Source organism: Chlamydotis macqueenii, chromosome 1, assembly GCF_036417535.1.
Source record: "Chlamydotis macqueenii isolate bChlMac1 chromosome 1, bChlMac1.mat, whole genome shotgun sequence".
Taxonomy (NCBI): Eukaryota; Metazoa; Chordata; class Aves; order Otidiformes; family Otididae; genus Chlamydotis; species Chlamydotis macqueenii.
Window position 1 is genome coordinate 56,111,458 of NC_141556.1, and position 26,093 is coordinate 56,137,550.

A 26,093-nucleotide genomic window follows, 5' to 3' on the forward strand; every position below is an offset into this window, starting at 1 on the left:
CAATCACCTCCCTTGACCTGCTGGCCAAGCTCCTTTTGATGCAGACCAAGATGTGGTTGGTTTTCTGGGTTGCAATCGCACATTGCTGGCTCATGTGGAGCTTCTTGTCCACCAGCACTCCCAAGTCCTTCTCCTCAGGGCTGCTCTCAATCCATTCTCCACCCAGCCTGTATTTGTGCATGGGATTGCCCCAACCCATGTGCAGGACCTTGCACTTGGCCTGGTTGAACTTCATGAGGTTTGCACAGGCCTACCTCTCCAGCCTGTCAAGGTCCCTCTGGATGGCATCCCTTCCCTTCAGCATGTTGACCACACCACACAGCTCGGTGTCATCAGCAAACTCACTGAGGGTGCACTCAATCCCACTGTCCACGTTGCCAAAAAAGATGTTAAACAGTGCTGGCCCCCAATACTGACCCTTGAGGAGCACCACTCATCAGCGGTCTACACCATTATTTGACACTTCTCCCTTCCCTACTATTCCAAGTGCAGGCCATACTTCTATCATAACCAAATATCGAAGTGTCTTCTAGCACTACACCAGTCTCGGACTTTTCTCCCATTCCTCAGCTGAAATGTTTCACAGCCCACACAACTGCCAGGACAGCTCGGAGTCCCACCGCCGAGTCCCCTTTATAGCCATCTTCCAGAAAACACCCTGTGCATGAGTTGTCTGGGATTTGGATGGGTTTTAACTGTTTGGGTTTTTGGTAAGCCCTACCTCTAGCTTCAGAGCAGCTCTGGGTTTGAGTTTAAGCCTTGTGCAGCCCAAATTTGTTGTTCAGCCTTTTGGGAACTGACTGCCCTTCTTCTCCTGAGGATGTGAAAACACATGTCTTGTCTCTCCTCTCTGCCCATGGGAGAGCAGGCAGGGGCAACTCACCCAAAGAACCACCAGTGCAAAAAAAAAGCATTTACAGATCCTTATTATTGCTTTAATAAATTTGGATAAGCATCCTTTCTGCAAGGACAAGGACCCGGGCTCTCCTCTCTTTTTCCCGCAGGCCTGACCTCCCTGCAGTCAGCGTGCATGCTTGCAACACAGCAAACACTCCTTGCAGCAAACAAATCAAGTCCATGCAGTAATTATCCTTTTCCTGGCTGTTGGTCCCATTCGACGCGCTCGCTGTTTACAGCCCTGGTTCATAAGATGCAGCAGCTGCTCAAAAATCAGACAGGTCACAATAAAACCAGAACATCTGTTTTGTACTGCCCGCTTCACAACACTTCAAATGCCAGCTGGAAAAGCGCTGGGAGGGCTGCAGGGGCCCTCTTATCTGGTGGAAAAGAAAATGGGACAGGAATCCTCGAGGGAGCCCTGCTCATTCTCTGAGCAGTGCATCAGCCTCCAAACCTCTGTCTGCACTGGGCTGCTACCCTCTCCCCACTGCCCTTCTCACTCTGTCTTCTCTGACTCACCTTGGTGGGGCTTCCCTGGGGGGGTAGATAGCACCCAAATTCCTTGTGCCCTCAGGTGGTTGGCTTTCCTACCCACCTGCAAACCTGGGAAGGGTATGAAACCTTGGAGCTGCTGCAGGAGGAGGTCCAGGCTGGCCCTGGCTGGGAAGCAGACACATGCAGTCACAGTGCTGGAAAGGCAACAGGGAATGCAGTCTCTAGAGGCCTTGCTGCAGCCATGCCGGGAAAGGATCACGTCTGCTGGATTGAATCCTGGATCCTGGGGCAGGTCGTGGTTTGAGCAGTCGGTTTGCCCTCACCCTCCACACCGCAGCCCCCACCACTCACCAGCCCGGGGGCAAATGCAGATCCCCCTGCAAGGCAGGAGCAAGGAGAGCCGTAGTTCTCCTGCTCCCCATCTCTCCAGCTGGTGAGCCAGTTAGCTCAGACACAATGCACATAAGCACCCTTACATTTGCATGCACACACACAGACACACACGTTAATATTCCCTGCTCTCCATGTTGCCACTGAGCAGGACTATGGTCCCAGCGACACTGATGCAAATCAGAAAAATGCCAGAGGATGAAAGTGATGCTGGAGAGGCAGCAGAGCCACCAGAGAGCTGAGGATGTTCTTGTAGAGTCTTCCCACCAGGACCTGGAGCAGGGTTAGCCCTCAGCCAGGGGACCCACGACCTTTTGTGTTGTTGAAGCCCCCTTTGCTTTTATTTGTCTGTTTAAAAATCCTAGTTTTGTCTTCTTTTAATATATATATATATAGCTATAGATACAAAAATAACAGGTAGGTTTCTTTAGAGATGATTTTTGCACCTTTGGGCTTCTAAAATAAAATATCACAATTACTGCAAATGAAAGGGGGAAAAGTTCCATTTCCTCTCCACTTTTTACCTCCCCCTCTCCTTTCCCCGCCTGCCTCTCTCACTCCAAATTTCCCCATTTATCTTGTAATTTTTTCCCCCTTTCTTTCTTTGGAAAATGAAAAAGACAAAACCAACAAAACAACAACAAAAATATGCCACATAGCCTGCATCCCCTCCTCCCATGAGCATGCCTGCTGTGTTCACACATTCCTTTCAAAGCAAGGCTTTTCACCTCAAAACATTTCCCATGCTCCATGGCTGTTTGCTTTTCCCTGCTGCCGGGGCCAGATTTTCACCTGCTGTGAACCAGCGTGAATCCACCTCAAGCCAGAGCTCCAGCGCTTTACACCAACAGAAATGGACAATCACGTTTTGCCAATTTACGCTCGACCTGAAGATCTGGCCCACAATTTTTAATGTTTGAAATGGAAGCATGAACAATAAGGAAGTTCCCAGAAACAGGCAAGGCAAACCCCAGACGCTCTTCCCTTGCTGCTCACCCTGCGTCCCTTCCCTTCGCCCCCACCCTCCTTGTTTGGCATAGCACCTCCTTCAGCCCCCATTTGCTTGTTCCTCCTTAGCACTTTCTGAAATTCATAATCTCTCAGTAAAAAAAATAAATAAATCAATCTCTCTATATATGTATATGTATATAACTAAACAGCTGCCACCCAGCAGTCACCTGGCTGGAGGGTCCTGTCCCTCCCAGCCCCACGGCCTTTTCTTGTCACTATAGTCTCTGCGGTGATGGTCCAGGTCTTGCCCTCGGGCAGGACTGTTCCCGTATTGCTTGCACTCTTCCACGCCTCTGAGGTACGGTACCAGAGTATTTATTCTATATATATATATATATATATATTTATGTATATATATATATTTATAAATTTTTGTTTGCCTGGTTCTTTTTCTTGCAAATCCTTTGGAATTGCTGCTGGGGAGAAGCTAGTGAAATATGCTCCCCATGCTGACAGCCAAACGCTCCCTCCCTGTGGCCCGGGACCCTCATCTGTTCCTCTTGCTGACTCCATCACCCAGCTCCAGCTCAGATGGGAGCGGGGAGCCGCGGTCCCCCGTTCCCAGTCTGCCGGGGCCGTCCGGCTTCTCTCCTTCCCCAGGTGAGGGGGTGTCCTTGCAGAAGTCTGTCACCCAGGAGGGCATCGAGAGGAAGCCCCGGGGGTCAACGGTGTAGAAGGGCTTGGCATGGTGGGTGGCAGGTCGGCGGGGTGAGGGGCTGGTGTGGAGGCTGCTGGTGCTGCTGCATTTTTTCACCAGCGTCAGCCCTGGTGGTGGGGGCGAGAAGAGGGAGGTCAGCGAGAGGCTGCTGAGGGTCTCCGAGGGCTCGCTGTTGTTTCCCCCGCCTCGTAGGCTGCTGCCTGCCCCCTCCTCATCCGAGGGGTCCATGGAGTCATGGTGGGTGCAGCCGGGGCTGGTGCTCCCACCGCTGCTGTGGCTGCGCTGGTGACGACACATACTTCGCAGGCTGAAGAGCCCCCGGCCCCGCAGGCTTCGGCGGCGGGAGGCAGGGGAGAGGGGGGCTGCCAGGGGTCTTTGGCTACCAGCAGCTGGCACGGGGCACAGAGCAACTGGGAGGTCCAAGGTGCACTGGGGAGAGTCGCTGAGGTTGAGGCTGTCCTCCAGCGTGGTCTGCAGGCTGCCTGCCGAGCTGCTGCTCCGGCTGTCCAGCGAGGTATCGCTCTCAGTGGCCTGGGGAGCAGGAGTGTGAAAACACAGTTCTCAGGAAAGAGATGGGCAAGGGACAAGAGATTTTGCCTTTTTAAATTGTTTTCTTTCTGAGTACTTCTGGGGGGTTTCAATATTTTGAGCTCTGATTTCATTCTGCTCCAGGATGAATCTTCCCCTTTCATGTGAAATGCTCCACCAAAGGGAAGGGGTGCTGCGTCTGTGAGCTTTGCAGCGACCACCACTGAGCTGTCCCGGACCACTGGTGGTCCAGGAGGCAGCGGAGCCGAAGTTCCCTGTGGGTCCTTGCTCTTGGCTTCCCTGTGAACCTGTCACATAGGCTGTGGACACATCAAAACCACCAGCTGGCCAGAAATCAGGGGATGTCTACACATAGACCTCCTCTCATTAAAAAGTCAGCATTGTTTGGGGAGAGAAAAGAGGCTTCATGGTTCTTCTGACCATCACTACTGGCAATGATTGTATTTAGGGCAAAAAGGTGGGGTCTCCTTCCAGCAGGAAGGAAAAATAGCCCTTATTTCCTTGTACCAGGGCTCAGTTAATAAAGCTGCATTCCAGTTGTTCCTAGGAAATTGGTCTGCGCTATGAGATCATCACTGGGACACAGCACTGGGAATGATGCATGTAGGACTGGAAGTGGTCTTCTGAACCACAGCTATGCAATACAGTCTGCATCATATAACCAGAAGTTTACCAGTTTCTCCTTTACACCAGTTCAGTACTTTTGCCCCAGTGGGACGCCAGCTCCAGCTTTCTCTTTGTGTCTAAACTTATACCAGAAGTTTTAACACCGCAACTCAGCGATCTCAGTTCGAGGCTAAATTCATCCCTGGTGAATTGATACACATTTGTATTGTGCCAGTAGTGTCTGTCACAAAGAACTGGATAACATATAATTTTATTTTTATTTTTTAGTTTGTCTGGAATAGAGCGTCCCTGTGCTCCTCAAACAGGAATTGTTCATGGAGTATCTTCCAAGAACAATAACAAGGATCTCTATTGGGCTTTCATCTCTGCCTCCTCTGCTCTTCAGAGACACTTGATGTTCCCTCAACACTTCTATTCTTCTCTTTCATTAGTGAGAAATAGCTGCCTTTGCAAAAAGAGACAGCACCTTTCTGGGATGTAAGAGCTAAGTGGGCAGGGGAAAACAGCGAGCTCAGGGATGTGGTGTGTGGATGTGGCATGTAGGGCTGTGGAAGGGGTAGGTGAGGAGAAGCCTGTTCCAACCAAGCAGATGCGTAATGGGGAGTCACAGTGCTAAGAGGAGCTGAGGAAGCTATGCAGCTGCCATCTCCGTGGCTCACGCTGTGGCTGCTGTGCATGCAGGTGTCTGCAGTGCACTTGATGCAGGGGACCCAGGAGTGAGCTAAAAGGTGATGTGATTTCGTCTTCATGTGGGGCTAGCTGCAGCTGTCAAACTGTATTTTGATCCAAAGCAGAAGAATATATGATTTCGGGGGGTGAGAGCTATACAACACCCCTTTGCTGTACAACCCTCTCTCCTCCCGAACCCTCCTGCACTCTGCAGTCCACTCCGCTTTTCCAACAGGTTAGATCCACATCACCCAGCCCACAACCACAGCTGCGTCTCTCCTTCCTCTGCCCTCCTCCCCATTCAGCCCATTCTGTCTGGATGTGATGTGAAGATCAAGCTTTCCTAGCAGAGGGAAGTGGGGGTCCTCACCTGATGAAGAAGCGAACAGTTCACACTTGGAGATCTCAGTGATGCCCATGAGCCTTGCAGAGAGATCTTAGGAAGGTTGCGTGGACATGAGGATTTCTCAGGCCCTGTCTGGGTGGCAGGGATGGCTGGGTGGAAAAATTCTGCTGGTACAGGTAACAGAGGGCAAGATGCACCTGGAGAGAAGGAGCTGGGAGGGACTGACAAAGCATGAAAACAAATGGGGAGGAGAACAGAAATAGAAAAAAAAAATAGGTTGAAGAGTCCTCTGATTTGATTTGGTGCCTTTTCTGTTGTTAGATTCAGGGTCCTGCAAGTTCAGTGTATGGAGGATATTCAGTAACACACACTCCTCAATCTAGTTTTCACACCATGGGTCCCACTTCCTAGAAAAGGATCAAAACTTGCACCAGAGCTGGAAGATCTAACACAGCTCAGAGCCATAAAGCAGCAGCTCAGCTTGCCTCTCCCATTGCTGCGCTCGCAGAGAAATGCTGAGCTGTTAGGCCTTGATTCACCTATGTATCACTGCCAGAGGATTTTCATCCTATCTTCTACAAGGCAAGGGATGAATGGCAATAAATAAACTGGTGGTTTAGGAAACCTGGAGACCACAGGAGGCCAAAGTGTGCTCAAGGTTCAGACTAGATATAAGGAAAAAAATTTTTACAATGAGGATGGTGGAACACTGGAACAGGTTGCCCAGAGAGGTGGTGGATGCCCCATCCCTGGAAACATTCAAGGCCAGGTTGGCCATGGGCTCTGAGCAACCTGATCTGGTTGGAGATGTCCCTGCTCCTTGCAGGAGGGTTGGACTAGGTGACCTTTAAAGGTCCCTTCCAGCCCAAACTGTCCTATGATTCTATGATTCTAAGAGTAGAACTGGAGCACTTCCACCAAGGGCAGACATGTCTGATGTGCTCCCTGAACCTGTACCTGAGGAACCTGGTCTCTGGGGGCAGCAATGTTTTACTGTGATGAGTGAGCACAGTTCATTCAGTCGTCACGTCAGGGGACTGTCCCCACTCTTCAATGACCATACATGGGTACACTACTGTGAATAGGAATCAGCTCTCTCACAATACTTCATATAGGCAAGTATGAGGGAGGACTTAAGATCTAGCAGCAAAAGAACTGCTCCTCACTTCATTCTTGAAAACTGGCAAACTGAAAGCTAATTCTTGGTTAGTGTAACCCCACGTCACATTAACTTCATTCCTGGCAGGGGCAAGGCAGGAGAAAGGCAGATGAGCTGAACCAACACACAGTTTCAGTAAACGTGGAGAATGATGAGAGCCATGCTCACCTTTGGTATTTTCATGCTTTAGCCAAGACTGGACTGAGTTGAAAGGAATTTTCTCCATTTCACACAGGTAACTGTCTGGGTTTGCAGAGCCATCCGCACTGGACATTGGGAGCAGGCATTCCCCAAGATCGCCTGCCCCACTGGAGTCAGGGCTGTCCTGGCCATCCTGCTGGAAAAAATAAGTGAGGACAAAGCCTTGTGAAATTTAATGGCAGACAACAGAGCAGACTTGACAAAGCCTCAAGAAGGGCTAATTCTGAAGATACCTTCTCAGGTTTCCAGACCAAATCCTCTAAATTTAGGCTCATTCAGAGGAAGTTACTGAGAGTAGTGAAGAGAACTTTCAAAAACATACATATCTTTTTTTCTCCTCAAATCCTTCTCCACTATATATCTCTATGGAGAAGCTCTTGAAAAGTGACCAGAATTTGTATTCCTCCGCAGGGATACTTGATACAGAGCACTTCAAATGGCCAGGGGCAGAAATACAGCACATGATGCAACATGCCCACGACCGCCTGGAGCTAACCTTGATCTCCTTAGGACTCAGCTGAGAAGTGCTGCGATTTTCTGACTCTTCTCCTAGCAGGATGGAAGAGGACTTGTCTGAGTTGAGGGATAATGCTTCCATTTCGGCCAGCTGGACCTGCAGGAAGGGAAAGGAGCTGTCACAAGTCACGTCTGACATCCACGTTTCAAGCAGTCACACTGTTAATGGTGAATAAGTGAGAGCCTGTAGACCCAAGATCAATTTTAGGTTATACTCCTTGAATACATCAGGTACAGGTACAGGTACTGCCTAACCCACACCTGGGCTGGGCAGGAGAATCCACTTTTTAAGGAAGGTTGAACATATGATCTGCAAGCAGCCCACTGTCGGTCCATGCTCCTCTAGCGCCAGAAATGGAGGAAGGAGTCCTGAATCTGTCCCAGTGGAATGGCTGGCACAAGGCCCTGCAAGTAAAGCCAGGCGGGGAGAGGGCTCCCTGCAGCCAGTGACAAGGCAGTCTGCTCTGCTGAGGGATAAGGAGTGGACCCCTCTCTCTCTCTGTAGGCGCCACAGCCAGCCTTGCTTAAATGTGAAGGTGCTTTCATTCCAGGGATAGTCATGCCTCTTGCAGTCCATGCCAGTATCATGCTTTTCATATTCTCTTACCTTCGTCACTGAAACTCTGTTTCCCTTTAGCTTCCCTGTGTCTTCCCTCTCCCCTCATCTCTAGCCTACCCAAGACCTCAGCTAACACCATCTCCTATCCTGCTCTCCATCCCTAAACTCATCCCTCCTGCCCACTCATACTCTCTTGCCTTCTGAAACCAAATCTGATCACTGCATATTTCTCATCCTTGAGCCTCAGGTCCTCTCCAGTCCTATGTCTGACCTTGCTCCATCCTGTGGCCTGTTTCATACCATGTGTGCCCCTCTCCTATCCTCTTTCCTCCAAGCTTTCAATTCCTCTCTGCCTGACACCTCTTTCCCACAATGCCTGAAAATCATTTCCTTTTTCTAGTAGCCTGAGCAGCTGCTCTGTACCTCCTGGGCTTGCCTTTCCATCACTGGTCTCTAGAGTCTCACCCAGTTCCCACCATCAGCACCTGACTCCTGAGAGTTATATTCTGGGTTGTCTCAGTCAAGACAGCTTGCTTCCTGGACATTTATCTTGTCCTCCTCTGTGTTTGTGTTTGCAAGAGGCAGGTACAGCTTTTGTGCTATAAGAGCAGGTGGAACATTTGGAGAGATGACTCCTTCGAGCTGGGAGTTTAGTGGTTTGTGCCAATGCTAGAGACTGCAAGAGGTCTCCAGTCAAGGGATAATGCACTTTGAATAAACAGGAGGGAAAACTGGAGCTGGATTTGAATAAAGGGCACAAATGGCATCCTTATTTGGGATATTATTCTGACACAGGAACATGGTGCTGTACAACCATGAAGAGAGCCCAAAACCACCAACTGCTGCTCAGAGCGCAGACGCACCAGAGAGCCCACAACGAAGTTATGTCAAGCACGCTACACAGCCACCAGTCAGCAACTACTTTTGTAGAGAAACACGGACTTCATTCAGTCCCACTTAATGTGCGTACACATCCATTACTCGCCTAAGTGCTTGTTACACCAGAACAGCCTTACAAATGTGCTTATAGACACACCGGCATGAAATGTGATAACATCTGCGACTACCTTCTCCATCCATAAAAAAGAGTTTCAACAAAAGACAGAATAGTCTGTGCTTCACTGAACTACTTGCTCACAAATTTCTGGCCACCCTGGGATCTACACAAAAAAAACCATAATCAACACAGTTGTGAACAGATAAACTACATGTGTGGAAACACGGCTCACTGCTGCTCACTGGCAAACTTCTGCCACTCACTAAATACAATGTCAGCCACCAACATATAGATGTCAAGCTGTCAACCAACCCAAGAGTGCAAGGATAGCGATGACAAGAGAAGAGGTTAATGGTATGGAAAAAAAAAAAAAGTTTTGTTCTTACAGCTTCCCTTACTGCAGAATGGTTTAAAATCTCCTGACTAAAGATGAAGAATAAAAAATATTTTTTAAATGCAGTGAGGGGAGAAGGTGCTGTTCATTAGGAGCACAATCCATGAAAACTGCCAGGGATATCAACCTGACACACTGAACCATGCACACATATCCTTTAGAAAATAACTAGTTGCAGATATGTCTTTAAAAACAGAGACATGGTTACAAAAATCCTTAATTGTACAAATACTTGGTTTGAAAATAAGATGCCAGCAGCGTAACTGGGAAAGACGCGGAGTGCTTCTACTCAATGCAACAAAAATGCTTAGCACATATTAATAACTCTGAGCATGTGTTTAAGTGTTGTGTCCATCCACTGTGCTCAGTATCTTGACGGATTAAACTACAAATGAAACAGGAGCGAACATTTTTGGCTAAGGTGGGATTTTTGTCAAAAGGGCAGAGTTAAGGGTGATTTGGCAGGCAGCAAGCACACTATTTTGTTCAAACATGCACTGAACAGCACTAGATAAAAACTGTTTTGCCAACATAACTTGCTGGGGATTGCTTCTGTCTGTGTGTAAAATGCACATTCAGATGTGTTGATGTACCAGAGTACACCTTAATTTAATGACCATGTGCATTGCTGGTGTTAGTGCTGGGACAAGCCTAGCTGTGACTCCATATAGTGATTTCCTCTTGGAATTTCCTGAATGCTTTTTATCCTACGAAATACAAAAAGAAGGTCATGATCAACTGTGACTTAAAATCTTGAGCTGTAGTTTTGATTCATACGATCAGAATGATTCTATCATTCTATGAAATCAAATACATACATTTTACTACTAAAGTTACTCCTGTAGATACACATAATTTCTTTTCAGTTCCACATTTTAGATGCACTGAAATACCAATTTTGAAAAATAATGTATGGCTCTATAACAGCCATTAGAAATATGATCTAAGAATAGTTCTTTCGTTGTGATTTTTCTGTTAAACTCTTTGCAGCAGCTTGCACTTGAACATTTTGCTGTCTAGTTTCCTTGCTGGGAAGGTAAGAAAATCTGTTGTTGTCTTTATTCTTAGGCGGGATACTGAAGACTATCTGGAAAGTTTTCAAATGCAGCAAGCCAGCTGCAAATGACTTAATTTCGGGGTAATCATTCTGGAATGCCTTAGAAGACCTGATTTTCTGAGAAGGCTGAGAACAAACTGCTGAATATAAGGACTTATGTAAAGCAGCGGAAATTGCAGTTAATTGAAAACTAGTTATTTGGCTGCATTAATGCAGCATCCATTTGTGAAGTGTTGCAATACTGATAAATTACAGCGATGTTTGCATTTTGACACTTTCAAAGGGAAGGCATTGGGAGAAGCAGAGAGCTGAAAGGCTGCAAAAAATTAAAGCACGAGAACTAGGCATCGTAAGCCACACAAAATATTGTTTTCTTCAAACATGGATAGAGTAATCTGCCAATGAGAGCTCTCTTCTTAAATTTCTTGGTTTCTTCATAAGCAACAGCAACATATCAAGTTAGCTATGGGGAAGGAAATGGTGAAGATTGCCACTGATGTACTGATCTACTGTCAGATGAGCCCTGCTACTGTTACAAGTCTAACCACGATCACAGCACTTAAATACAATAAAATTATTTCAGAAACAAAATGAATTCTGCTACTCACCTAACTTCTCCCAGACTACTTTGCTCCTGAAGTTTCACAACCTGAAAAGACTAATTGCTTAGAAAGTAGTTTTCCAAAGCATCTACTAACTTTAGAAGCACAAGTCCAAGCCATTTGGTGTCCCGCTTTGACGAACAACCCATTTGTCAGCTAACAGGTACTACGTCAGAAAAGAGACTCAAACTTTCTCAGAGGGCCCATTTATATTTAGTTTTTGCTCAGACTAATTAACTGGTTTTCACTACAAACCAATCCTTGCTCACAGGCGGTGGCTCTATTCAACAAGGCATTTAAGCATGTGTTTAATTCATTGACCTCAGAGAATAAGCAAGCTCCTGCTTAAAATGAAGACAAAACACATGCTTAAATCTCCCACTGAATTGCCCGAGTGCTGTCATTAGGGTGAGATCCTTTGAGTCCTCCATACAACATGAGCTTGAACCTCTGATTTTCTTGCAGAATTGAATACAACAAAAGCTGCCAGGATGCCTTCATAGTCATTTCTCTACAGCTCATTCAGTTCCTCCTGCCCTGGCACATCTCACCTTTCTACCACCTCAAACATCCCCCTGTGGCTAAGGAGGGAAGGCCTATACCAGAGGCAGTATCAGCAATTCATGACAGATGACAAACAAGGGTCAACAAGCTCTCTGTCTACACCATCTACAGCCAGGAGCACACATCGGACAACCTACGGCCATGTGGGTTTGGGTGTGCAGGTCTTGGGGGGAGAGTCCCCTCACGCATCCTCGTACGCAGGTTACCTCTTGCTTGTCATGGTTACACTTCTCGCACATGGCCGGCGAGGAGTAATGATGGAAGACGGAGCCCGATAGGTTATCGATGATCATTAACTCCCCGTCGAAGGAGTCCTTAATAATTAAAGAGACACTGTCCAGCCATAAGTTCTCCTAGGGGACAAGAAAGGGGGGAGGATGGGAGAGATCATTTTAAGAATGTCGAGTTTTTTTGCTTCAAAGTTTCATGTGAATTTGGGCTGGGTTCTCCTCCCTGACTCATCTGGAGCAGCACCTGGTTCTGCAGGTACCTGCACAGGGTCACTGAGGGAGCATTTGCTCCTTATGGTGTGTAAAAGTGCCAGAGTTCAAAGCAAAACAAACAAACAAAAAAGGCAGAGGGACTGTCTTCACTCGCTGTCAGTGTACCATGGCACTGCTCATGCCTCCCTTCCAGCTCCACTGGAGTGCCTCACTCTTGATCTGCCATTTCCCCTGCTCTCTTCTCCTGAGCTCCCCTCTCAAATTTGCTCCTAATACACCTTTAGCTGATCTGCTCCATCCCTCCTCTGCTGGCCCTCAGGTTCCTACACCATGATGAACAGGACTCACTGCTGTCATAGCCTTGTTCCCACACGATGCTACCAACTCAAAAGTCTACCACTGAAAGCAAACCTCTGACACTGAGGTGAAAGAGTCTATCTGCTACTGCTAAGCCCTCAGTCATCTAGACTGCCCAGCTTCTACCCACAGCTACTTGCTGCAATCTGGTTGGTAAGCTCAAAGGTGTACTCACCTGTGCTGGAGAGTAACATCTCATGCACAGACGTCCTTCAGGATCTGTTCTTCCACTGCCTCCTCCTGTTCCTGCTCCTTTTCCCTGTCCTGAATTTGAGGAGCCTGACTTGCGGGAGCACAGTCCATGTGCAATTTCCAGCTCAATCTCAGCATCCATCTCTGCATCCTCCTGGGCCTCCTTGTTGCTGTCATCAAGATGTTTCATGAGCACAGCTACCACCACATTGATGAGGACAAACTGGGCTGTGAGCACAAAGCTGACAAAGTATAGTGGGGAGATGAACTGCAGGTTGCTGAGGCAGCTCCGGTCATCGTGGCTGCAGTCACGCAAGGTATCCTTGAGGGGAAGTTGGGTTTGAGAGGGAACGATGGAGGAAGGAAGGAGTAAAGTAAGAATACAAGCTTGGCTGCTCTTTCTGCCAAAAAAAAACCCCGCTGACACCAATGGAAAGAACAAGGCAAACATTTCCATCACCCCACACCCTCTGGGATCATGGGGTCCTCAAGGAATCTGGGACACTATCTGATCATAGTGTCTGGGATCACTCTCTGCTTCAGAACAAATACACCCAAAGGTGTACAGAGCAAACTACTTCCAGACCATCACATGTTGCTGCCACTGTAGCCCCACACATGTGATCAAGAACAAAAGTGAGCAGTCTAGTACTGCCTTCTCCCATCCAGACTCAAAAGCACCGTATGTGTTCAAAGAACTTTCCTCTCTCCATATCCTTTGAAGGAAGGAAGTATTTATTTTGGATTGCCCTGGTAGCTCTGCAGATGGGTGCCATGTCCAATGCACCTACATTCAGGCCTTATGACAGTAGACATTCCCTCTTAGCCTGGACAGTCTTCTTGTTCCTCCCAAGGACAACTTGCACTTTTCTAGGACAGATGTCTGTAGGACTAGATGAGCCCAATATCTGAGTTACCATGGTGAGGAGGGAGATCCTGGCCCAAGCAGGGATCTAGCAACCCAGCTCCTGTGCTCCTTCCCTTTCCTAGCCCAAGCACTGCTGAAAAGAGCACACATCAGAATTTCTCCTTCTCCATAATAAGGACATCCATGCCCCTGAAGCCCAGTTACCTTCATGATCCCATTCCAGTTGTCACCTGTGGACACCTGGAAGAGTGTGAGGAAGGCCATCCCGAAGTTCTCAAAGGTGGCGTGGCGGCTCATGCCCTCGCAGGGGTTCTCATCATTGCATACTGAAAGGAAGGGGATCGTGGCTATCAGCAGAGGACACACTACTGGCCCTGAGATCTGCAGCAGGAACTGGGGAAGGAGACTTCAGGTTTCTCACAGCCTGGAGACCTCAGGTAATGGCATCCAACAGTTAGCTGTTGCCCAGCAGTAAAGAAAAACCCCTGATGGCCCACCCCCAGGATATCAGGCAGTGTAACTCAGTTTCTCAGGGGTATCCTCCCAACATGTCATCATGCTGCCTTTCTTCTTGATCAATATTCCATGAGAAGAGATGTAAATAAACTTTCCCCGAGTTTTTCTTGTAATCTTGAAGACATTATCAAGGTAGGCAGTGCAGAAAAAGCAAAAGTTCAAGAATGAAAGAGAAACCAGACGCTGCTTTTATCTCGTTAGGCTGTTAGGACAATAACAATTTAGAGGGAAATTCTTCTTAGATCAATTATGCATAAGGGAGAATAAAGGCCATCAAGTAATTCAGTCTCTTTATTGAATGAGTACTGATTTTGAGAAACTTCAGCTTCCCAGCAGGTCTGTAGCTTACGCTGGAGCACAGTCTGCTTGACACTTACCCAGTTTTCCAAAGAGCTCCACTCCTAGAGCAGCATAGATGAAAAAGAGGAGCATGAAAAGGAGTCCAAGGTTTCCCACCTGAAAGCAAACAGCATGGTCAGCCTACCCCGAAGCCTACTTCATCTGTACAGGCAAGCGTTTCTGTCTTTCAAAGCCTGAAGAGAACAGCAGTAAATCCCCAGTGCAAAAACGCAACTAAACAGTTGCTCAACAATTGGGAAATCACCAGTGATGGCACAAGCTGCAACTGGACTTGAAGTATGCTCTTTTCCCAGTTGCCTCCACTCCAGCACAAGCTCTGGCCAGGGCTGACTAAAGTGTGCAGTTTCTGGGCCAGGTGAAAACAAGCACATTGGAGCAGGGGCACAGAAGGTGAAGCCAGTTTGGTGGGGTGAAGGATAAGCTACGGATTGCAGCATACAGACATGTTCTGCAGTGCTATGTGCCCCACCAAACTCCTTAAGTCCCATGAAGTTATGCTCATGTGAAGAGCACAACAGCAGTGCTCCAAAGAGACAGGGACGTAGGTACGCCAGCTCCTGCCATGAACCAGGGGCAAAACATCAGCCACATGTGGAGGTTACAGCAGGGCTTGTGGGAGGAGCTGGCAGCTGGGAAGGAAGAAGGGTAAGGAGGCACTTTTGAAATGTGTGGAGAGGATGAGAAGAAGAGAGAAGAGGAGACTATGAAGGAGCCAAGAGAGGAAGAAGAGCTTCCTTTGCATCTCACAAATAATAGGTCCAAGACTGATTTCTCGGCCTCCAGCAGCTGCTCTTTGGAAACCCCCTAACGCAAGAATTGCAGCTTCATGGTGCACAAAGGCAGCAGTGCCACCACCAATAAGGGCACTGCCCCCAAGTCCTCACTTTCCCAAATCACTCCTTGCCTCTGAATCTCCTGCCTCCCAGCCCGTGGGGCAGCCAGGTTATATATGAGGTGCAGGAGGGGTTTTGGAAGAGGTAGGCTGAACAATAACAGAAAATGCCAGTAATGGTCAGCACACTGTTAGTAGAGCAAGAGAAGGCAGGGAAAAATTCAGGACCTAATGGTATATGGGTATTTTTGACAAACTGAATGGTGCCTGGTCTGAATGCATGCGGTCATCCACTTCAGGAGTCTAATTTAGATATTGCAACTGCTGTGCCATCCAAATTCAGGAGAGAAATAAATGATTCAACCACCCACTCCCCTGGGCTGCCAGATCCTGGCTCCCTATATACTCAGTGGAAGAAATTATTTCTGATGACTAAACTGGACACCACAGTAAATGCTGTGAACGCACACCTCTGGGTCTGTGTCTACAGGGCATTAAGAAAAATAAGTTAATAAAACTTAGCTAAGGGCTACATTTCCAAAGGGCTCTTTAAAATTAAAGTTCTATTCACTATTAAGAATTGTTGCAGTATAACAAAGACAGGAAGGGAATTGAAACAGGACAACTGGAGATGCCTTATATGCTGTTAGCAAGCCAAAATCCCTGATGTGAGTCTGTGCTCCAGGAACATAAAGAGAAAGGTCGAGAGGAGGAAAAAGCACAAGGGAAAGGACAGCTTATTTTAAACTGCTTCTTTTGGCAAGGCCAATAAATCTTGGAGAATAATATTACAGATAACTCAATTGTCCCCTGAAGACCTAGTGTATAAAATATGGAGACTAAATTCAATCTTTTAACAGTAAAATTGGGAATTTTTAGCCCTGCTTTAAGTGCAGATTTTTACACAACTTTACCTATGGAGTCATTTTTGATCCCTCTATTATATAACTTTATTAAACGAAGCCAACCTGTTACAAAAGGAAGCAAAAGCCAGTCAATAGGAAGTGGATTGATTGTAGGCTTTGATGCTGGAAGAATTAAGCACTGCTTGTTATTACGCTCCAGGGAATTCCTAGAGGGGAGGGGAGGGGAGGATATGTGACAGAACATGAGAGGCGTCTGCCTGAGTCCGATTGCGAAGAATTTCTTGTGAGAGGAACAGCTACAGATGCCAAGGTCAGTGAAGAAGAAGGGGAAGGAGTAATGCTGCTCCTGAGAAGATTCCCCTGCAGCCTGTGGTGCAGCCCATGGTGAGGCAGGCTGTCCCCCTGCAGCCCATGGAGGCCCATGGAGGAGCAGAGATCCAACTGCAGCCTGTGGAGGACCCCATGCTGGGGCAAGTGGATGCCTGAAGGAGGCTGTGGCCTGTAGAGGGCCCGCTGGGACAGCTGTTCTGGAGGGACTGCACCCCATAGAAAAGGACCCCATGCTGGTGCAGTTCATGAAGGACTGTCGCCCATGGGAGGGACCCCATGCTGGAGCAGGGAAAGAATGAGAGGAGTTCTTCCCTTGACAAGGAAGGAGCGGCAGAAACAACATGTGATGAACTGACCGCAACCCCCATTCCCTATTTTCCCCTGTGCCGCTCAGGGGGAGGAGACAGAGATAGTTCAGAATGAAATTAAGTATGGGAAGAGGGGAGGGGCAGGGGGAAGGTGTTCTTAAGGATCTGGGTTTTTTTCTCTCTCATTATCCTACTTCAGTTTTATTGTTAATAAATTGAATTAGTCTCCCCAAGTCAAGTCTGTTCTGCCTGTAACAGTAACTCGAATGATCTCTCCCTGTCCTTATCTCAAACCTTGAGCCTTTTGTTGTATTTCCCCTCCCCCATTCCCTCGGAGGGTCAGGAGGGTGAGTGAGCAACTGTGCAGGGCTTAGTCCCAAGTGGGAGCTAAACTACGAAATGATATTGTTGTATATCCTACATATGAATTACATTATTATTATTATTAGACAAAACCACCAAATATTATTGTTTAATAAAAAGCATGGGAGATGAGACAGAACTCAGGATCCATAAAAGATCAGTGTTTCCCCCTCACTTTTGTGCCATGAGATTCCTCTAATTCAGATTGACATCTATCATCACCAACATCGGAAGTAAACTCCTTAGGCAACTACTCATGCTGTTTTCAGATTGATTCTCAGCTCTGCATCACTCACTGAGACTGGCGCATTAGCTGATAAATCAACTGACAAATGCCCGTGCATTTTGATGTCACGCAATGTAGCTGCCTGCTCAGGGCCTGCCAGAGGAATGGTCTGATGTATGATCCATAGAGCCACTTGGTGCCATTACTCCTTGCTTAACAATTCTCTCCTGAGGATCCAAAAGGAAGGGGATCAGTCTCCCTGGCTGCTCATCCGTCATGGAGGATCCTCACAGTGGGCTTGAAGCCTGTGTAAAGCACCATGTCAGCATCTCATTCGGGAACAGCTGCCGCTCACAGCTCATGAAATCCTTCTGTCTAGCTGTCTTGCAGTAGACACTTAACTGCCGGCTGCGTGAGCCACAACAGAGCGTGTCACTGCTTCTCATACATGAGAGGCTCAGGAACACAAAGGGATCCAGGAGGAGAAAAGAAAAAAAAAGAAAGTAGGAAGGGGGAGGCATTGGCTAAGAAAATGAGTGATGGGAGTGAGAATAAAAGAGAGGTGGGAAAAGGGGGCACATGCAGGGAAGGATGAGAGGGGCAGAGATGCAAAGACTTCCTTCCCTCCTGAAATGGTTGCCAGTCACTCTTCCTTTCTTATGGAGAGGGGAGAGAGGAGCTGGAGACTAGCTGCAAGCAGTTAGACATGATTGGAAGAAATTGGCCCTTATCCAGGAATCAAGCCTTATTTTATCCACCCACTGGAGAACAGAGATGGGAGGTGAGCTGTACCCCCGTGACTAACACAATAATCCAGACAAGACGTGTCTGAGGAGAGCTGTACCCCCACGAATGGCATGAAAACTTGGACATCACCTTCCAGTGTTTGCCTGCACAAGACAGCAGACACCACCTCTGAGACTCCACCAGAGTGAAACCTTTGGAAAAAGCATGCAGAAAAGGAGAGGCTTTGGAGGAGCTGGTCTGTTTTACCTGTGGCAGGGCTTGAACAACTGTATCCAGCAGAGCTCGCATTCCTGTGGCCATCTTCAGTAGCTTCAGGACTGCCACAACAAGCACAAGAGAATTGTAACTCAGACTTAGCTCAGAAGGTCCATCCTTTGTGTGACTAACGGCAGTAGCATATGACAGATGTCCTGTCTCCCCTTACCCTAGAAAAACTGGATTGTCCCCCTCGGCTTCCTTCTCCCTTTCCCCAGTTCTTTTGACTCTACAATCCCAGTGGTTCCTTCTCCTCCAGTGCATTTCCTTCTTACTAAATACTCTGTTTCTGCCACCCATGCCTCTCGGGCTTCTTCTGCTTCACCGAGACAGTCTGATCAAAAGCCCTCTTTCTCCCAGCAGTGTATATCACAACTCTCCCTCTGCTTTGATTTTTCATTCCATCACTTTCTTTTCCTCCAGCCACCATCTGTTAAGGCAGCTTAGCACATCTTGGCCACCACCAGGAAGATTCAGTTCCCTCCCTGTGCAAACTTCAACCTGCTTGGTGGCCCCTTCTCCAAACACCACTGCCATACTTGCCCCATAAATGATTAACAGGGAAAGTTCAGCTCTCACATGATCTACTCACCCTCCTGGTTCTTCACCTCCTGTTAAAATCACTGCATCTGACTGCCTAGCTAAAGGAAGCCAGAAAGCCTTAGCCTCTAGGCTGTCCTTTGTTACATCCCCTGACACCCTCCCAGGGCAAGAACAGGGCAAGTCCATGACCCTACAGCCACTGCTCAATGAGTCACAGCACCAAGTCCCGCACCGTAGCCACCTACACCTCTGCTTCTCTGCCCAGTGCCTCTCTCACCCCGGGCGATACGCAGCACCCTCATGATCCGGATGATAGTGGGGTTAATTGGGAGAGCAGCATTGATTTCAATCTCTTCCAATGTGATGCCCATGACAGACAGTAGCACAATGGCCAGATCTAGCTGGTTCCACCTTAAGAAGAAAAATGGAAGAAAATAAAGGAAGATGGACTTTTTCCATTTCCCTGAAAAAGAAAGTGAATTGTCTTCACTTCTACCTAAATATTTCTTTACATATGAGTTCAAGGCCCCACTCTGAGTCAGCCTATATGGGCTTTTGCAGACAAACAGAGATTCACTTTGCACACACCCTGAGCAGCCAGAGGCAAGCCAGCCTGATCTGAAAGCATGGAGCTGTGTTACTATGGTGCTATGCTTTGACTAATGGGCTCAGCTTTTTACAGCCTTACTACCTCGAATCAGCTGCGTTATACATGTTCTGCTTCAGCATGCTCCCAGTTTGCCTTAAGGGCAGGAAAAAAATAGTGCTCTCTAACCCCACCTCCTTTGCTTTCTAGCCTAACCAGCAGATGCCAACCAAGAGGCAATTTTTTGACAACTCTTGCTATTGCCCAGGCATCGTGACTCATGCGGGCTGAGGCTAGGTCCATGCTGTGCAAGAACTGTGAGGCAGTCAGGGCACTCTGCCACCACCTCACACTCCAGACAGGGATCCATCCTCAAAATCTCCACCCCAAATCCAGTTGTCCCACAGCCACAGTTGACATACCCTCAGCTCACCTGTCCTTGAAGAATCGCCGCAGACCAAATGCCACCAGCTTGAGGACTGCCTCCAACACAAAGACGGTGGTGAACAGGTAGTTGCAGTACTTGAGGGCGATCTCCAGTGACTGCCAGTGGAAACAGAGGGTAAAGAATTAAGGCAAAAGCAACATCAAGCACACAACCTATAGGGGCACTCTCCTGAGTTCCAGGAATTCATAGGGAGGTGGGGAAGCTGCCCCATATCTCCTACGTACTTGAATGCGGAGGCTGCCTACTAAGGGCAACCACTCGCTGGCCCCTTTGCCCCATGTTGTTCTCGGGATTAGTTATTGCTCCTTTCTCCTGTACTGCTCAGCCTAAGGGGGACAAGGAGGCTATTGCAAGGAGAATCCACCAAGTACCATCAGCCTCCTCTTCTGCCAGTAGCCCATGCTGCCTGGATGCCACCATGTTAATGGAACTGGCATAGCTATCAACCAGGAGTGAGGCACACAGGGTAGTCCAGTTGTGGCTACATGTTATCTCTGATGGGAGGAAAACCCTCTGTGCCTTGGTCTGGGGCAGGCATATGTCATACATATTAGCTGATGGGCATTTGGTGGCACTTTGCACTGGAAGGATTCAAAGTGTTTTGGCAAGATTCTTAACAGAGCCTGACAGCAGGCTGGCACAGCTAGACCTGTGCTCCAGGGGAAGGAGCTGAAGAGTAAGGAAGAGGAGTGACTTGTTCAGGAACAAAGGCCTGACCTGAGGATGACAACAGATAACAGTTGAGAGTTCCTGCCGAGAAAAACTGGGCACCATCAAGGGCAAGATAAAAGCTGGGTAAAGTGGGCAAGAAACTGAAGAGCCTGGCAGTGGATTTGAATGAGAACAGACAGATTCAGTTCCTGATCAAAACCTGAGCTACCTTGGACAGCCTCTGATCAGACATCAGATCTGCTACCTAAACCAAGGGTCTCCTGAAGAGAAAATGGAAATGCCAGCAGGCAGATGTTATGGTAAATGCTTTGTCTACATATGGAGGTAGAAAGCTCCTTTGATATGTGCAGCATACCTTTTTTTTTCCGTCAAAGGTATCTAGAGCTTTGCCAGGAATACTGAGAGCTACATGGTCTTCCCCAGCCAAAGTATAAAACTTATGTGGCCTTCAAGGTCCTTTAATGGGAATCACCTCCTGCAGCTGAGAGGCTCTTGCTCAGCACTCTGGCCCTGCAGCTTCTCTTATGGAAAAAAAGGTGGCTCGGAAAAGACATCCTATCCCGTGACACACAACCAGCCACTCCAGTCCTCTCAGCTCAGGCCATATGGCAGGGGAATTGGACTGACATTTGTAAAGCTGATGCAAAGCCTGAAGCTCCCAGGACACTGCTGCTTCCACCACTCCTCCTATTAGGATCCAGGGAAAGATAGCTGCAGACCAGGCAGCTAAATTTGGGTGACCCACATATCCACTTAATAATATAGAGCACAGAGACTTAATTGCACCATGCTCTCTAGTGGCCTGACCTTTGCTTAGATGCTTTCTCTCTGTTGATCATAACGGATAACAAGTGTCTGGCTAGGGGCTACCTTTCTGGACACATGTGAAACTCTTCACATAGCTTTGCCTACTACATTGACTCTTACAACACTTTAACAGCATTTTTTAGAGACACTCAGTTGTCCTACCTATGCTGGTGGGCAGTGGTCATTGGAGAGCTGTAGCAAAATAACATCATGACTTATCTCGAGGGCAGGGCTTATCTCCATGATTTATTTCACTCACCACAGGTTGGTTGTAGTGCTCCAAGGACATAGTGACCACGTTGAGGCAGATGATGAAAGTGATGAAGATGTCCAGATAGTGGCTGGTGCAGACCGAATGAATAAGGAGACGTATGGGGCAGTAGGTAGCATAGTACGGCAAACGCTGCGCCTCTTCAGTGGAAAGAGGGAGATGGGCAGAGTTAGGAAGAAATTGGAAGAAAGAGAGAAATAGGTAAGAAACACAAAGGAGGGAGCAAGCATAAGAGTGGTGATAGGTATTGAAATGAAAAGGAATGAAGGAGGGAGAGAGAAAGAACAGAAAAGGATAGGTGTAAGGAGGGAAAAAATGCAAAAAAAAAAAAAGAGGAAAGTAGAAATGAGGAAAAAAAAAAGTAGAAAAAAAGACAAAGAAGGGAATGCTAGAAAGAAAATCTGTTAGTCTGTGTTTGTGGGAATGGTGCTAAATCAGCATTTCATGCCTCGACAAATTAAGATCACAAATGATAAAAGGAGCAGATGGTTCCAGGAGAGGCATCAGGGTGTCACAGGAGGGAGGGGAAAAACTGGAGCAGAGGAAGGGAAAGCATGCCCATAGACTGTGAATGGAAGAAAACCATTAGTCTGGGGTAGCAGGGATGATTTCTGGGGGCAAGTATGCTTTTGCAATTTTTGTCTAAAGATAATACAGAAGAGGACAGAAACACCAGGAAGAGGACTTGCTTCACCACAGAGGGTCTGGGACCCCAAGGAGTGACACTGCAACATTGATGGAAAGAGCCAGGAACAAGACACAGGGGTCTTCCTCTTTTTTTTCCCCTCCTTCTTCTTTAAATTTGGGGTTAAACACAAAGGATGGTCTGTCCGTGTCTTCCCTCAAACACCTGCTGGGTTGCAGGAAGCCCAGGTGGGACTACCCCAAGTCCAGAAGGTGTAGTGATGCATGCACATCCTGTGTCAACAGTGCACACCAGCACATGCACAGGGGTATTTTTGGCACATGTTATTTCCCAACGGGTAGGGTACTAAAAGCCCAGCGGCTTCCCCGAAGTCCCAGAAGACCTCGTCAGCCACTCCTCTTCCCCAGACCGCCCCGGTGAGGTGCGTAGCGACACAGCAGTGGCGCGGGGAGGAAGGCTGAGAGCGCAGCCACAAGCAATGCATTTCAGAGACCGGTCCATCGGGAAAAAAAAGAAGAGGAGAAGGTTTTTCTCAGAAAACCTTGGCCTACGAACCAACCAAACACTTAGGCTGTGCCTTACTCCTTCGCTTCTTCTCCAGGCGGCGCAGGCGCTTCTCTTCCCGCCGGCGCGCCTCCTCAGCCTCCTGGTGCTGCCGGCACTTGTGGAAGTTCTCCACCACCACCCCCACGAACATGTTGAGCACGAAGAAGCTGACAATGAGGAGGAAGGAGATGAAGTAGAGGAGCATCCAGGGGTTGTTGTTGGTCACTGGCTGGAGGAGGGGGGAGAACAGAGGCGGTCAATCAGTTGAATGTGGATCAGTATGGAAATGATGGGGGTGGGATCTGCCATAGTGATTGGCTGCTGGGGAAGTTGGGAGAGGTTGTGGAAATCAAGGAAGTATGCTGGGAAGAGCTGGGGCAAGGCAGTTTGTGATTGGCTGACTGGATTTCAGCATCAGCTGGTGCCTGATGTAGTGGGTGGGAGTCAAGGGCAAGGGCCCCTCTGCACAGTCATCCACAATTTAGGCACAACCCCAACTGGTGTTGTACTTACAACACCAGTATGTGATAAAATGGGTGGTCTGGGCACCAGGAACACCTTCGGCTTGAGGGCATGTAGAGATCACATCCACATAGCACCAAAATGGCAATGAGACTGCAATAGAAATGTCATTTAGGCTCAGAGAGAAAGGAGACCCTGACTTTGACTGGGTTTCCTGAAAAACGCCTACAAAGCCAACAGTGGTGCACCCTGTGCAGAGGTTCAGAGGTAAATGGAACATCATCCCCAAGGTTCAAGCCTGTGGTACTGCATCCCATGGCAAGTGCCTACACTGAATGCTATCAAGATCATTGCCTTTGCAGTAGAGGAATAGGGATGCAGTGGGCAGCAGCCCAACAGTTCCTGCTTTACAGGGTATTAAAATAACCATCTGTGGGCCAGGAGGGAACCAGCATGCCCAGAAAGGCATGTAGCATTGTTGCTCCATCATTACACAAAGGCCTGCTGTGAGATCCAAACTGAGTAGACGGTGAGAATTAGTATAGACACTCACTGCACAGCCACAGCTGCATCTCCCTGCATGGACCAGGCATGACCCTGACCCCCTTGCAAACACGTGAGCAAAGGATTCAGAAGGGTCCTGGAAAGGACTCTTGCTTTGAGGGAGGTGTCTGAAGCAGGGCGTTAAAGCATGCTTTTGCCTTACTAGGGTAAGGAAAGTGAAAAACGTCCTTTCACAAAAAAGGCTTCATACCTGCTGGTCAACAGCCACAGCATCTAGTCCATTATACATAATATTGACCCAGCCATCCTTGGAAGCCAGAACAAAGAGGGACATCAGAGCCTGCAACATACAAAGCAAAGCAGGTGTGGAGCAGGTGCATCTGGCAGGCTGGGAAAAAAAAATAATCATGGGTTTACGCTCTAACACACACAACATTGAAATACTCTTCCTGCCTCTGTCTCTGCACACATCAAAACCAGCTCCTTCCCCCATGGAGGAGAGGGAGGGGGGAACAGGAAGCCATGCGCAGCCAGACCCATCAGAGGAGAGAGGTTGTGAAGAACATCTGCTTCACAGCAGGAGGAAAAAAAGAAAATCAAGCTCACTGCTGCCACCACTTTTCTTTCCCCTGCAACTTGTAAACATCATCCTCATACCAACCCACTAGTGACACAGCTTCTGCATGGATACCCATGCCAAATAACCACCACTCCTGGCACAGGGATTAGGCTTTCTAGGCACTGTATCTGTGCCCAGGGGAGGGATACTTATAGGAGAAGATAAGCCCTGTGCTGGGTTCCCATCAGAGACAGGGGCTGTGGGCATGCTCACCTGTCCCAGGTTGTCGAAGTTATACTTGTGGTGGACCCACTTGTAGTTGGCAGCCACACAGTCAGACCGGTTGGTGATGTTCCTGATGTCGACTCCCAGGCAGTGGTAGAACTTGCCCTTGAAGAGCTGCAGGAGGGGAGTGACCCCATCAGCCCCTTTCCCCACAGGGTTCCCCATGCTCCCCACGATGTGCAGAAGCTCCCGAGACAGTGGGTGGACTGCAGGGCTGCAAGCCGGGCGGAGTATGACAGGTAGGGAGGACCACCAATGTGACGTAGAGCTCAGGCTCAAACATTGTTAAGGAGCCAGAGCCACCCTCATAAACCCACACCTGGCTTCTCAGCCTCCACCATTGCCCCAGGCCAGCAGTGACTGTAAGCTGTTATCATTTGACAGCCTTCAGGGCAGCCTTTCTGGGTGCCATTAAAGCCACTGGCCCAAAAGGAAAAAAAAAAAAATCTTCTATTCAGTCTCCAAGAGTAATCTCTCCTCCCTGCTTTCCAGCTACTGAGAGAGCTGATGGGAAAATAAGATCTCATCTGAGGGTAAAGAACCAGAAAAAACATCCCCTGTTTCTCAGATACTTTTTTTTTTTTTTTTTTTTTTTGCAAAGCTGCACTGCACTGTTGTGGCTCTTCTGCCCAGGGCTCCTTTCCTCATATGGAAGGTACTGGATTGTACATTTGTACAGATGCATCAGAGCAGACTAAGTATAGCGCATTCCCTGAGATGGAAGTAATGCCCACGCCCTTGCTCCTCTGCAATGCAACAGCCGAAAATAAAGAAGATTAAATAAAATAAAAAAAAAAATAAAAGAAGATTGTGGGTGGATTTAGGGCTCAGAGCGAGGGGGAGAAACAGAGCTGACTGGAGGCAGGGTTCATGCAAGCAGGCGCTGAGCTGCTTGCCCTTCCCTGTGGTGTGACACAGATGTGCCCAGTGAGCCCTGTGCTATGCCAGCCCTGGGCTCTCCCTACAACACTGACCCCAACCCTGATCCAATTCCTGCCAGGTGTGAGCGTTAACTCCTGTCTTTCACACCCAGCAATGCCTGGACTGGCTAAGTACCTGTCTGACCTTGCCAAAGGCTGTGTGGACATTATGGTGGGAGACAGCTCATGGAGGACAGCAAGCGCAGAAAATTTCGTGGCTTGCCTGTCCCTCCTGCTCTGTTTGGTTTCCTGTGCCTGTTGGAGCACTTGGGGGTACAGGTGCCCATGGTATGGGAGTGGGGGCACAGGGGCTGTTTGATGGGCAGTAGCAACCTACCTGCACACCCAGGATGCCAAAGATGATGAAGAAAGCGCAGCAGATAAGGACAATGTTTCCTATGGGCTTGAGGGAAGAAATTAGTGTCTCCACCACCAACTTCAGACCAGGGGCTCGGCTGATGACTCTGGAAGGGAAGGAAGGGGAGGG

The 26,093-nt window shown here is 48.2% G+C and overlaps 1 protein-coding gene across 2 annotated transcripts in view; it reads right to left on the bottom strand.

The window, feature by feature from the left end:
• Nucleotides 1–2,146: 2,146 nt before the first annotated feature.
• The window catches only part of CACNA1I (calcium voltage-gated channel subunit alpha1 I), a 170,643-nt gene continuing 146,696 nt past the window's right edge, over nt 2,147–26,093 (bottom strand). Inside the window, exons 23-38 of one of the 2 annotated variants that reach the window (XM_086740121.1) lie at nt 25,944–26,070; nt 24,675–24,800; nt 24,093–24,182; nt 22,913–23,105; nt 21,673–21,824; nt 19,920–20,029; nt 19,178–19,311; nt 18,349–18,419; nt 14,448–14,526; nt 13,759–13,880; nt 12,670–13,008; nt 11,901–12,047; nt 7,502–7,618; nt 6,973–7,141; nt 5,670–5,866; nt 2,147–3,985 (exon numbers count right to left, since the gene is read on the bottom strand). In XM_086740121.1, coding sequence (XP_086596247.1) covers nt 3,284–3,985; nt 5,670–5,866; nt 6,973–7,141; nt 7,502–7,618; nt 11,901–12,047; nt 12,670–13,008; nt 13,759–13,880; nt 14,448–14,526; nt 18,349–18,419; nt 19,178–19,311; nt 19,920–20,029; nt 21,673–21,824; nt 22,913–23,105; nt 24,093–24,182; nt 24,675–24,800; nt 25,944–26,070 — 2,875 coding nt within the window. In that variant the 3' untranslated portion in view covers nt 2,147–3,283. Of the gene's footprint in view, nt 3,986–5,669; nt 5,867–6,972; nt 7,142–7,501; nt 7,619–11,900; nt 12,048–12,669; nt 13,009–13,758; nt 13,881–14,447; nt 14,527–18,348; nt 18,420–19,177; nt 19,312–19,919; nt 20,030–21,672; nt 21,825–22,885; nt 23,106–24,092; nt 24,183–24,674; nt 24,801–25,943; nt 26,071–26,093 lie in introns of both variants that reach the window. The other variant, XM_086740123.1, reaches the window with a different exon arrangement.